This window comes from Coloeus monedula, assembly GCF_965178545.1.
Source record: "Coloeus monedula genome assembly, chromosome: 3".
Lineage (NCBI taxonomy): Eukaryota > Metazoa > Chordata > Aves > Passeriformes > Corvidae > Coloeus > Coloeus monedula.
In genome coordinates this window covers 6,530,871-6,544,815 of record NC_138783.1, presented here as the reverse complement: position 1 = coordinate 6,544,815, position 13,945 = coordinate 6,530,871, and the positions used below count along the sequence as shown (strand labels likewise).

General features: G+C 37.1%; 1 protein-coding gene across 2 annotated transcripts in view; it reads left to right on the top strand.

Moving 5' to 3' along the window:
• CADM2 (cell adhesion molecule 2) overlaps nucleotides 1-13,945 on the top strand; it is a gene marked incomplete at both ends in the record, with an annotated part of 583,305 nt that overhangs the window by 463,469 nt on the left and 105,891 nt on the right. Inside the window, 2 exons of one of the 2 annotated variants that reach the window (XM_082279334.1) lie at nucleotides 6,012-6,164; nucleotides 8,662-8,799. In XM_082279334.1, the coding sequence (XP_082135460.1) occupies nucleotides 6,012-6,164; nucleotides 8,662-8,799 (291 nt within the window). Of the gene's footprint in view, nucleotides 1-6,011; nucleotides 6,165-8,661; nucleotides 8,800-13,945 lie in introns of those variants that run through there. The other variant, XM_082279335.1, reaches the window with a different exon arrangement.

Below are 13,945 nucleotides of genomic sequence, written 5' to 3'. Positions count from 1 at the left end.
TACAATCTGCTGTGCAGGAAAGTTTTCTTTATTTATTCCACCCATGAAGGGCATTTAGTTGTCCTGGCCTTCGTTTGTCAATTGGCAACAGTTGGTGATACCTCACTTAGCAGCTGTGTTCAAGATCATAAGTCGTTGTAAGTCACCTTAAACTCTTTTCCTTTTATCCAGACTGCAGGAAACAGAGAATTGTTGTTTCACTGAAGAAATTACCTTTCTGTTTGGGTTTTTCTCATAAGCATCTAAGGCTGTACACCCTGGTAAATAATAGATAAGGTTGTACAGACAGGTTCTGAGTCCCCTGTGCTTTGGCCTTTTCAAGGCAAGCGCAGAGTAAATGCCTCTCTTAGTGAGACTGTCAGCACCTCTCCTGATGAAGGGAGTTTGCTGCGTGTCTTTAGCAGATGCATTATGCAACAGGCAGAAATTCTGAAAAATTTAAAAAGGAGGAAGCAGCTTGCTGTTGGACACTGCTCTCTAAATAAGTTAATCAAATATTTCAGCAGTGTATCCCAGCTAAAAACAATCCAGTCTTTTCTTATTAGACTGCAAGCCACAGCATAAAGTAGAAGACAGCCAGATGATTAGAGGTAGAAGTATATACCTATTGACCCCATTGTTTCTGCCTTTTGATCACCAAATACTTTAGAAATGCACTGGAATGAAAGTGAAACCTGTCTCCAAAAATTGTTATGTAGTTCTTCCATTTCTAAACCCTTACGTAGCTCGGTGATGCCCTGAATTTCTTAAGTACATGAATGGGTTGAAAAATTTAGTGAAGTTGAAGTATTCACAGGGTCCAAGTGACTGAAAACTGTGACAGACACTGTTTGGAATGTCTCTTTGAACTCATCTGTGTTAATAAGCACTTTATTATGCCATCATGCATCTGCAGTTTGGTCAGACTGTTCACAGCCACACAGCCAAAGATCTCTCCACAGTATTGCTGCCTTCGGTTTAGGTGATTTCTGCTGATTTTACCTATGAATGATATCACCTTTAAGGGATACCAATGTTACATATGTCAGCCTATTTTATAGGTTGCATAGAAATTCGTAATTCTTTTCCCTCTGCATTGGCATTACCTGTGAAAGTAGACCCAGTTTGAGGACTTTTGTCCCGGGGGGAAGAAGTGATAGTTTCACAGATGCAGTGCTATGGACAGGTGAGAATGGACTCCACTGAGAAGTAAAAATGGCCTTAGCACTGCAGAAGTAGAAATAGAAAACATGGGATTACTAAATATGCACACTGCCCCCCCGTGTACTTGCATGAAAGTAATCAGGTTGCGTGACTGGAAATGAAAGAGGAAGGAAATGGATTTTCTTTCTGCATAAAAACAGCTGAGAAGTTTTAAAATCTTAGGAATTCAGATACCATGAAAGTACTGACTAGACAGGTTAGGCATGAATAGAATAACTATGTGTCAGTTCTTATTCTTTTAAAGGAAATTTGAATGTTTTGAAAAGAAATACGTGAATGTTTAGAAGACACAGAATAATAATAGTTTGTTTTGTTCCATTTACTCCCATTCTGTCTCTCTTTTTCTTGCTCTGGTGGTGGTGGTTGATGCACAACTGTAAGCAAGTTCTGTAGATCATCCTATGGGAATCTTGATATATTGAATTCATTAGGAGCAAAGAAAAAGGGCCTTCTCAAGTATATCCAGAAACACAACATAAATCCCTTTAAATCTATTTCAGATGATGGTACTACATTCAGAATGTTGGAATCTGGAAATCAGAGGGATTGCCTCAGTTTCATAAGTATTAGAATTCTGGGAGTTTAGCATGACCTGCAGAGTATCAGAAATCCTTCTGGTTCCAGCTAATGGTTATGTTATTCCCATGAGAGAGGGAAGAACTCCAACATAAGGACAAAAATTTTGTTGAGTGAGTCCCAGGATGGCAGCATATGTCAAGTTAGTATTCTCAAAACATCAGCAAATTACTCTGAGGGATTTGGGGATTTTGTTGTTTGTTTTTTCCTCCGTTCTTCAAATATATGACTTAAAATAATACAAAGATGTGGTCATTTTAGACGAAATAACATTAGAGATGCTGCTGTGTGGCTACTACATCTAACAGGTCCAGCTGCCTTTTCCTCACAGTGTGAAAAGTGGATGTTTTTTCAATTTCTGCAAATTTCTAAGGTTCTTTTGTCTCTCCGATATAAGTCCTGTTGCAGGATTTCTCTATGATAATATATGATCATTATATTATTATTTTTTTCAAAAAATAAAGTACAACTTTGATTGTGAACAAGGAGGCCAGTTTATTGTGATGGTCGTCAGTCTCAATAATTACTAATTAATGCAGATGAAATACATGGCTGTATCTCTTACTCATAATTAGCTCAACTATACAAATTGTCAAGGTTGCTTGTTTCTGTGTCAGAGAACATTCTGAAAGGAAATCTTTTCCACAGGAAAAGAGAATGACAGGTGAAATAAATGAAGTGTGTCTGCTTAGGAACAAGTGTTTTATGCATAATTATTTCATGCCTTGCAAATTAACTACATGATATGTGCCTGGGAATTACAGAAAACTGAAATTATGTACCTAGGGCATATTGGAATTTACTATGTAATTATATTTCTTGTTGCATTTTATATTTTTCAAAGGCCTTGCAACATAAGAATTTAGCAAAGAGATGCCAGTGCTGGTATTCTCTGTTACTGCTTTTGGCATATGTGTATTTCCTTGAACTCAAATAAATATTCTGTTTATTTACCCTTTTTCTAGTCTCTCTGTAGGTATGCAAACTATGGATAGGGTAATGACTCAACAATGTAGGTTAAAATCCCCAGGAAGAGGCCAGAAATGTCTATTTGGCTTCTAACAAAGTGAAATGGAAAAAAGAAGAGTTTCCAAAGAAGGTTTCAAAAGAGCAGTGTTCTATTATTTTGTGTTCAAGTGCTAATTAAATGTGAGGGAACAATTTGTATTTTACTTTATGGAACTTTGTTTGAACTACTATGGTGGACCTGCTTGCCACTTGGTGCCTTTCAGTAGCTGCCTTCTGTCCAGGCTCTGTGGGCTGCTCTGCTCCATGAACCAGGCTTGGCAAGACTTTCTGCCATGAGCCAGACCCTGCCCCGCTCAGTCACAATGCCTGGATATCACGCATTGCTGGAATTACTCTTCTTTCTGCAATGTTCCTGTTGTTTCCATCACCATTTTAGCAAAATGCACCTAAGACAGAAAATGGAAACAAACCAGTTCTGGCATCCATCGCAGTCATCAATTCCCTGAAGACAAACTGGTGTCTTTCTAAATAGATGAGGATATAGAAACAGTTACAGGAATACAATTTGAAAATAAGATTCTAAAAAGTCTCTGTGTAAGTGCTCACCTTGTCTAAGCCATAGCACTAAAATTTGGTTTGCCTGTCATCTGCGTAGACAGGAAAGCTTGCAAATATTCAGATTTGAAAATGATGGAAGAGATAATTGTCTTTAGACCCAGCACTTAGGAAAATGCTTCTGACAAACATCTTTCCTGCAAAGGAACATTATGTTGGTGCTATTTGCTGCATTTATTGCAAAGGCTGTGCTGGTATTTCCGTTATGAAACTTTCTTGCTGTTCTTTCAATAAAAATCCACTCCATAATGAAACATGGAATATCTGATCTCATCTCTTGGCCAGTGGTTGTTTTTTACCAGCTTTCCAGAAAATTGACTGAGCTGAGGTTTTTATGTTGTACAAAGGTTAAAAAAGGTGTGGAGGGGGTGGAAGTGAGGGAGGGGAGCAGCAGGAATGTAGTTGATGGAAATGGTTTGTGCTTCAGTTGTAGGATCTAAATGATGTGCTGTTGGCATCATCTGTAGGCCAGTTGTGCTGTACTGTTCTTCTTAGTGCATGAAATTCTAAACCTTGCCCCATCTGTAGGAAAATATTTCAATAGATACATAAATCTTCATCATGAGGAAATAACTGAAAATTATAACAAAGTAAAATAATATGTAAGATGATATAGTGCATTATTTTTTTAATAATGTCAGATTAAGAGCAGGAAAAAAAATCACCATTTCCAAATTATGGAGTGCTGAGAGGTTTTTTGTTGTTGGGGTTTGTTTGTTTCATTTTTCTATTTTTTATGCTGTTGCTAAATTATATAAATGGGTGTGGTGGTGAACAAACCATTTGGAAGCGCTGAATCCTTTTTAAATTTTTTTTTTTTTTTTGGAAGGTCAGTAATATGAAATAAACTGCCATTCTTATGTGTGCTCATTTGCATCTGACTAGATTTGGCTGCTAAAGCCACAGTGATGAGCTTTGCCTGCTGTTTGGGGTTGGTAGACACTTGCTTTATGTGCCTTTTTGTTTTCCTGAGCTTGTTTTTCTGGGCCATTCTGTCAGCTTCGTGTTTGGTGGCTTCTGGTTCGCTTGCTTGTTTGTTTAACATTGCACCTTTTTGCATCATTACATGGATTTGATATTATAAAATACATAATTGTTGGGTTTTTTTCTTGTTGTGGCCGGCCAGACAACATCTCAGTTCTGTTTGGAATGTGTCCATTACACACCACCTCAGTCCCTTTGATGTGCCTTGAAGAAATTCAGGGCATGTCTATATGTTAGACCTGCTTAAGCTGCCACCTTTCAGACCCTGCAGGGAGGAAGCTGAGCTTTAGCTGGCCTACCCTGAAATAAGCAGTAAAGTCAGCTGAAATTTTCTGGTGAAAACAAACCTAAATGGCAGCCTTAGAAGAAAACAAATTCAAGTGACATTTTTGCTGAATCTTCACTGTATCTTCTTATTGTAGCGTAAATCTATGTGGATCAACTTGGACAGCAATTGGGCAGAAACATCTAGGTTTAATAGCAGAAGAACCACGGTAAAACTTCTTATTTATTTTTGTCACTGGAAGAGATCTACTAGACAAATCTAAGAGTCTTTGGAGACCTTAGAAAGAGGTGAGAGAACAGCATTAGGGACTTGAACACCTTTGTTCTTCTCACAAATGCAAGTGTAACTGTCTCGATAAATATCATAGTCCCATTTTGCTTTTGAGTTTCAGAGGCTTGCTATAAAAATAGACTCCTTGAAGTTCCACACACTGTCCGGCCAGAGATTTGGATCTAGAGGTATACAGCTAAACTTCTTGAGTTACAGAGGCTTTTTTACTGTTTGCTTAGGAGAATTACAGTGTTTGCTTACTTATGATATTAGTATTTCTATGCTGTGGAAAGGCTTGAGTAATATATACAGACTCCTGAAACAGCTTTACTGCAGAGAAATAGAATGTTTGGGAATGTTTTGGCAGTTCTTCAATAGAAAATGGGGGTTACCCTAAGTACAGGTTTTAAAATGTTGTAAATTTTAAATCATTAACCAAAGTGACATTTTGAATTTCAGTGAATCTACATGTTCTTTTTCCCTCATTGGTTTCATGCAAATGAAATAGAAGATCATATTTTTATTTTAATCAAAAAAGTAAAGCCAATATACACAATTACCTCAATTTGTTGAATGAACTACATATGCATGTATAGGTGGAATTTCCAATCTATCAGTTATTACCAATAAGAAATACTCATTTACGGAATTCGAGATATCTGATATTCCTGTTCAATGTGAGTAGTAATGGACAGGAGAAGAATCTGTAGGCAAGCTATGCAGGGATGGACACAGGATTCTCAACATCTGTAAATACGTGTAAAACAGGCTGGTTTTGGGAAGCATTTATTTTAGGCACTTAACAAAGCTGTGAGGGGGCAGAAATCCGTGTCATTGTTTGGATTTTTAGAGGCAGGCCAGAGGTAACTCAAATTCTGTAGTTTATATATGTTACAAATCACCCAGTACACCACTTGAACACTTGCTAAACTCACATACTTTTTTCCACAGAGAAAACAAACTACTCTGCATAGACAACTGTGTCCACATCCCTGTGTTCCAGGGCCTGGTTTCACTTGGAACCTTCATCGAGCCTCTTGTATTACACCCCACACTTTGCTCACGTGCTGGATCCCGCCTTAACGTGGATTATTTTTTTGTTTTTCAGCTCTGAGGGACAACAGAATTGAGCTGGTGCGAGCATCGTGGCACGAGCTGAGTATCAGTGTCAGCGATGTGTCCCTGTCGGACGAAGGGCAGTACACCTGCTCTTTATTCACTATGCCTGTCAAAACTTCCAAGGCTTTCCTCACCGTTCTCGGTAAGGACGAACAGCTGAGCAGAAAGAAGCAAGTGTTAAGCTCCTCAGGCTCTGGCAAATTATGATAAGAATGAACTTTTCTAAGGCTTGGCAGAAGATAAATGTAAATGTCTGATCTAGTTTCCCTGATGTTTATTGTTTCATATTGCTGTGCTGAAAAATAACATGCCTCTTACTGTTCGCACCGTGGCAGGAAAATGAATTAGGGAGCACACAAACACCACGGAACGAGTGCTCCATAAAATGGACATAACCTCTACATCCTGAGCACCACAAGTGCAGAGAAGGTGCATGTGTTCATCTCCTAACAATCTATTGGATAGGGCAAAGGGGAGAAAATCAGAAAGCATGAAATCAAAACGGGCTTTAGACCTTTATCGTTTTTCCGTCATGCTTTTTTTTTGGCTCGTTCTGCTTTCTTTTTTTTTTTTTTTTTGGTCTATAAAGTGCAAATTTTCACTGGGCTTGCTGCTTCTTTTATGCTTTATCCTCTAAGTTCTCTGCTGTTTTCCCCAAAGGTTATAGATACACATAGAAAAGCAATAGATTTTAAGAGATGTCCAGGAAATAAAGTTTTTGCTCGAAGCTTTGTATGACTCTATGAATGTCAGTAGCCCAATCAGCCAAAATTGCTATAGTTCATTGAAACACACCTGCAAACCTAAGAGGTTATATGATTTTAGAGATTGATTTTTATTCTTTTTTCCTTTTTTCTGCCCCTGAACATGACTCTCTCTTTCTTTTTGTTTTATTTTTATATGTGGATGGGCAGACCATTGAATTTAATAGGACTAATTCTGTGTGGCAGTAATAGTCACATTAATCCAGCCAGGGAATTGGTTTTGTGCTTAGGTTATGAAATACATCTCCCTTTCAGTCCCTGTGAGACTGTTTTACAAAAATCTTCACAAGTTTGCCATTAAGGACAAAAAGTACCCACTCAAAGCAGTATATTCTGGCATAGCAACTGCCTATGCTGAATCTTCTTTCTGTGGAGAGGCATTTCATGATCTAAACAATTGAGGAGTGCACCAGTTCAACCTTTTAAATGGCAGAAAGACAAAGAAAGGTGTTAAAAAGACAAGAAAACCCCAAAAATATCTAGCCAATATTTAGTAACAGAAGTATATTGGTCTTTCACAGTCCTTTGAGCTTTACCTTCATTTTAGGGGAGGGTTCCATGAAGTTTTCCCATCGTTTACTTACCTTCTAAGAGAGAAAGCAGCACAGTTTAAGATTCCTGCCTTTTCTTGATTTTGTATTTGTAATTTCCTATTTCAAAATAGCATTCTAAACTCTTAAAACATTTTCTACTGGAGAAGGGGATCTTTGCCACATTAAAAGATGTATTGCATCTTTTAATCAGATAAACTATCCTTTTATGTACAAATAATCTCTACATTGGCTGTTCTGCTGTTGATTAGAGAATTTAAGTGTCAAGGTATTGTAGCAAACACCATTTTCTGTCCTGAAAGAGAGAATTAGATTTTTTTAAAGAGATGTACTGTGCAATAGGTAATGCTGCTTTGCTTTTATGTACATAATCTGTTATTTTGGAAAAGAGATACAGGAAAACCAAATTATTAAATACAGGACACAGGATCAATTACTGTGACTGAGCCCTTTTATCTAGCCACAAATATGAATGCACCAAAGCACTGTAAATGCAAGTTACAGCTGACTTTTTTTTAGAGATTTTTAAATTGCAGTCATCAGTATTACTTTAAAATAAGTTATTCTCGTGTTTTCATAAGTTAAATGGATTTATACAAGTAGTGATCAAAATTTTCCCAATTTTATTCATGTTTTGGTTTTTGGGTTTTTTTTTTAAATCTTCCACGGCTCGTTGAAAAACAACCATTTCCAAATGTAATATAATGTGCATGGTATGTCAAAGTCATATGATCTCCTCTGAAGAACTTGTATTCAGCTGAAGAACTCTCCATAGACAGTGGAGCTGTGATTATACCTCTTGATATTTTGGTTTTGCCTTCTGTGGAGATAAAGTGACTCCTGTATTTATTTTCCTCTTCCCTTTTCCCTGGATTTTGTATTAAAGTCTTCATTATTGAGGTGTAAACATCTGTTCTAAACTTAGGTCAGTTCAGCTTTTTGTTGCCAGTTATGTTTAATTTTCACAGCTGTGCTTCTAATGTGCTTTGTCATCCTGCTTGCTGTGCTGAGCAGTTTAAATATTGTAACAAGTCAGACTAGACCTGCATGCAGAATATACAGAGATAAGGTATTTATTAAAATGCAATCTGTTTCTCTTAGAAAATTAGGTAATTCCTGCTTGCTTTATTTATTTAGAATCAACTACCATTCAGATTGATGGTTTATTTACAATAGGAAAAAGGTTTAACTGACAAGGCACGAGGAATTAATTATCCTGTTTCCAGAATTTAGAGCATACGAAGAAGTGAACTTTAGGTTGGTTGTGTGTTCGTGGCAGCAGCTGACACTATCAGAGAAATTACTTTGTTTGCTTGCTCGTTAGGTGTTCCTGAGAAGCCACAAATTACTGGATTTACCTCACCAGTTATGGAGGGAGAGAGGATGCAGCTCACTTGCAAGACATCTGGTAGTAAGCCAGCAGCCGATATCAGATGGTTCAAGAACGACAAAGAAGTTAAAGGTATTTAAAAGGATTTTGGTGTCATTTGGTCCAATTGTCAAAACTATACATTCTGTAGAATTATGGTTTTTAATCTGTGTTTGTAAAGTTTCTCCTATTGAGTCAGATGAAGAATTGATTGTAAATTACTGTAGTTGTCATATAACCATCTTTTTATTGTTTCTTCAAATGGTAGAAACTGATGGTTTGGATTGCTCAGAACTCTGTGCAGCTTAATAAACTCCACTGTGAGGCTTCTTAGAGAATTGTTTTCTGGATTATTGTTATCACAGTCATACCACTCATCCCTGATATTTTCCCTTTTCATTTCTTTTGTGCCATTCCAACATGAGGTATGCCTGATTTAGTTAATTCCCAGATTTAGGTTATACTCCTCTAAATAACGTGACCAGGTGAGGCAGAACCATATGGAGGAGACAGAAGATTGCACTTCCCATAGGAGAGCTGTGGAGCCTGCTCTGGTGGGGAGGAGTCAGGATGTAGCAAATGAGGGAGTCTCAGCTGGGAAACTCGGAATCTACAGCTGAGGCAAGGATGCTGACAGTCTGCAGCAAGGAGGAGGGAGAAGATAGACGTTAAAGGGGATCAGGAAAACTTCACAGGGGCTGGAGGGAGTTGGATAAAGTCTGCTGTAACTGAAAAGCCATTGAATGACTAAAACCAAAGCTGACAGCAAGGATTTGCCTTTGAGGATGCAGTGACCTAGGAAAGAGCTGCATATAAAAAGTTATTTATTTCCTTTCCGTCTTCTCTTTCACTTTGTATGTTCTTTGCTTAGAACTTAGTTTTCTGGTCCATATTCTTATAAATGCTGGAATAGTTTTAAATCCTCATTGGTGAATGAGTGAGTGAAGAGAGCTTCCTGCTGCAGAAGGCACAGTCACACCTGCAAGCCAGTTGAGGTGCCCCTTATAAAGTAGATGGATAAAAAGGATAAGGTATTGGTATTTATTCATGTCACCTCTATTCATTCTGCTATAAGAACAGATGAATAAATGATTCAAAATCCACCTTTTCTGTGTAGCTTTAAAAAACAAAAACAAGCAAACAAAACCCCACCCTACATTTATCTGATTTGTCAAATATTTTGGATTTCGTTAGCTCGATAATCTGCCTCAAGCAAACATACAGAGTTAATTACAGAACCATTCATCTTCCTTTACTATTCTCTACCACAGTTCAATGTGGAAAACCAGAATTGTGGTATGAAATTGGTAAATAAAGGAGATCGCAGATGATTGCCTAAGGAATCCTGTCCATTCTAGAGATATCCTTATATTTCTAATGAAAACGAGAATAGTGTTGAAAGAAAGAAGCATTTTAGACTGGAGCCATTTGAAATGTTTAACAAGGATAGAAAATGAGGAAACAGAGAATAATTCTTTGCAATACTGGGAAATTTGAGGAAATTGATGAAAGAAATGCAGCACTTAGTCAAATGTGATTAAAAAGAGGAATTTAACAGCACAGCTAACGCACATGGCACAGCATAGAATCTATCCTTCAGAAAAGATGGCAGGATGAATGTACATATTCAAGGCATGTAAAGATTGGAAATCACTCCAAACCATGTCAATACTTTAGGAGAAACACTGATACAGTCGGCCTAACAGCAAGGCAACACATATTTGGAAAGATCTTATTTTGAAAACTATGTTTTAAAATCTGATGTAATACCTTTGCCTTTCCTTCAGCTGACATGTAGTTGAAGCCTGCAAGCAGTTTGGCAATTTGACTCTTCAACTAATTTGTTCTTCTCAAGTGTTCCTAAGGGGATTTAAAAAAAACCAAAACAGGATGGGGAAGAAACAAAGTGGTATGAAAAAGAACAGTAAAGGGGGACAAAAACCCCCAACAACCAGAAATAAGAGGAAAGTACTGAGCACATTCATTTCAGTTTAGTTTTCTAGGTCTTCTGAAGAGCACATTGCCATTTCTCAAAGGTTAGAAATAAAATAACCTAACCAGTCTGCAGTGGCATCAGCAGAAGTTGCATTAGCTTTGTGCAGTGTAAAAGGTGAAATGATAAATCTGAGAAAATAGATATGAAATTATATGCTAATGCAGCTGACATTAAAGGTTAGGAGTTCGTCTGTCTAGCACCAGTAAATCCAATTGTGTTACACTGTATTATACATGGTGCAATCGAGTGTAAATGATGCACTGAGATCAGAGTTGCACCAAAGGGGGAAAAGCCACTCTAAAATTGTAGCTCCATTGCTATTACTCAAAAAATGAATCATCATCTGGTAAAGGAATATTGTTTGATAAAGTAAGTGTTAGTAATGAGAGAGACTGAATGTGAAGCACTGGGTGCCACACCTTTTACTTTAGTGTTCTGTCACTCATATATGCACCAAATTAATAAAGGGAGCTGCAGTTTAGCATTCTGGTGATATTTCTGTAAGATTGTTAAAAGCAAAATTTTCATTTTATAATTACTTTTTTTTTTAACAAAATTTGTTACATGCTCTTTCAACAAGATTATGTAAAGAATTATTTTTAGGCTTCAGGAATATTTTGAATGGATTTCCTTTTTTTTTTTTTCCCCCTGGATAGATTGGATTATAAAACATAAAAGTTCATTTGTTTGCAGCAGGTTAAGATACTTTGAATAAGTTTATGTATTTTTAGTATACACAAAGATTACAGAGAGGCACTGATCATTGTTTCTTGATAAACCTCTAAAAACAAAGATGATTTTTTTAAATAAGAAGGCTGTTTCATGTCAGAACTTGAGTTTAAATGTAAACAAAAATTAAATCTGCCATATAAAGCCAGAAAAGCTGTCTTTTTAAAAGATGGGTATTTCTGTGTGTTACAGGTGTGTGCTTCTCTAAATAGCTTGCAATGAGCAATGGATGATGGACACTCCATCATTTCCATTTATTATTTCACTATCAAACATCTCTACTTAAGAGATGCAAACCTGTATTAGTTGATACAGGCATATCTATATGCGCCTGTCTGAAAAAGTCATGGAAGTGGGCCCATAGCTGATCCTGAGATTTCATGTGGCCCAACATTCATTCCAAGGTTAAATCAAGGGGCTAAAGGTCTTCTCCAATTCAGGTTTGAAAAATCTCCCAGGACAGAGATTCCATAGTCTGTCCAGGCTAGATTTTTCAGCATTCTAAAGCCCTCTTGTGGAATGTTTTCACTATTTGTAGGTATTTCATGACACATAATCTGGATTTGTCTCAGTGTAACTTTTGTTGCCCCTCAGCTTTTGCTGTACACCTCTGAGAGGACTGGCTTTTTTTCTCTATGGCCACGATTTATGTTCTTTAAGGCAACAGTTTGATCTGGTTTTAGTTTTCTCTTGCTCAGGTTAGATAATATCAACTTTCTTGAGCTGTCCTGGTACAGCTCATTGCCATCTCCATGGCTTTTGCTTGCACCTGTTCAGATTTTTCAACACTTTTATTGTACATTTTTTCTTCAGAAAGCCCAAAACTTGGCCTGGTACTCTCAATGCAGCCATGCATGTGCCAAATAGAGGTGAGGGATCACTCCCTTGACTTTCTGGGTGTGCTCTTACTAATGCAGGGCAGTGGGTTTTAGCTTTCAGCCCTGCAAAAGCACTCTGTTGACTAATGCTCAACCTGTCCTCAGAACCCCTAGGTACTCCTCTGTAAAGCTGTATCCCTCCAGCCTGTTCCATTACAGTGCTTCCCACACAAAGTGCTTGTGTAATGGATTTCTTTTTCACCTTTTCTTCAAGGGAGCATTTAGGAGAGAGAGGAGCAGCAAGAAAACGAATCAAACAGCAGACTACAACTGCCATATTTAAAAATTCTGTAAAATATTCTGAGGGATGGTGTGTACCCAGTACCTGATCTCCACTGCTCCTACATTCACTTGGGTTTACACTCAATTAGCACATATTACAATCATCTTCATTTTGCCATGAAGAAACATCTAAGAAAATACAGCTGATAAGGAGGACAAGCTAGTTCTGTTGGTGAGGATGTCAGCTGCTTATAGAAAAATTTCGCTGCCCTTTTTACAGAGATAGTTAACTCCAGGAGTTGAGCCCTCTCAAACAATAGATGCCTAGACAGAGGTTTCTAAACATCCATTTAGGAAATAAACTGCTTTTGTTTTTCTAAAGGATTAAGAATCCACAACCTCTTACTAAAATTAAAGTTGTGGATGTTTTCAGGAGTCTTCTGTCCCCCACCTGAAGTCAGTAAGCAAAGGGATGTGCACATTACTTATAAGCAGAATGTTACCTATATAGGTACTATTATTAAATTTGGAAACCTAACTCTGGGAACAAAATTGCATGTGTTTGCTTTAAATATTACTGAAGACATTTATTGTTTGATTATAATAACTTTGCTTTAGCTCTGGTCAATATTTCACTCACCTACTAATCCCTAAATATTAATAGTGACCAGGTCAGAAATGGAAATCTTTTAAAGCTTAGCAGCAAACAGGCAGAAAAATTCTTGTATGCAAGAAATAATTATTTTTAGGGAAAAATGGAAACTGTATAACTACATGGTGTCCTTGTCTGTCTGGAGACAATGATAAAGACCACCTCTCTGATGTCAGAGGTATTTTTAATCTAAAAAGATGTAGCTTAAGCCATTGAAGATTTGCTTTCTAAAATTGATATTTCATGGAAATTTTATTTAGGTCATTCCGTTCTCTAATGGGATTTAGTATAATTTGTAAAACTGAAACCTCTCGCTTTTTTTAGGACACAGAGGACATAAGAAATCTCAGTGTAATTTAATATATATGTTTAAGTATTTATAGATGTCTTTTCAAGCTTTCATTGCAATAAATCAATATAACAAGCTTACCATTTTCTGAAGTAAACTAAAATCAATAAGTATTTGAAGTAGTTGGGAACCAAGTAAAACAATTCTAAAGTTTGTGTGAGAAGATCTCATGTACCCGTTAATACATTAAAACATTTTAACACAAATGCTCAGTCTTTCGGATCTTCATTCCTGATCTAGCATGTATGTCTTACAACAAAATGTTCTGAATGTAAACCTTAACCTTGAACTGAGATGATACTTCCTAAGTCTGGGCTGAAAACTCTCCAATTTTTAACTGCATCTGCACAAAAGCACCAGGTCAATTTAGAGCAATGTAAAGCAGGGAGTGGAAGTTCTCTGTAGTAATTTTA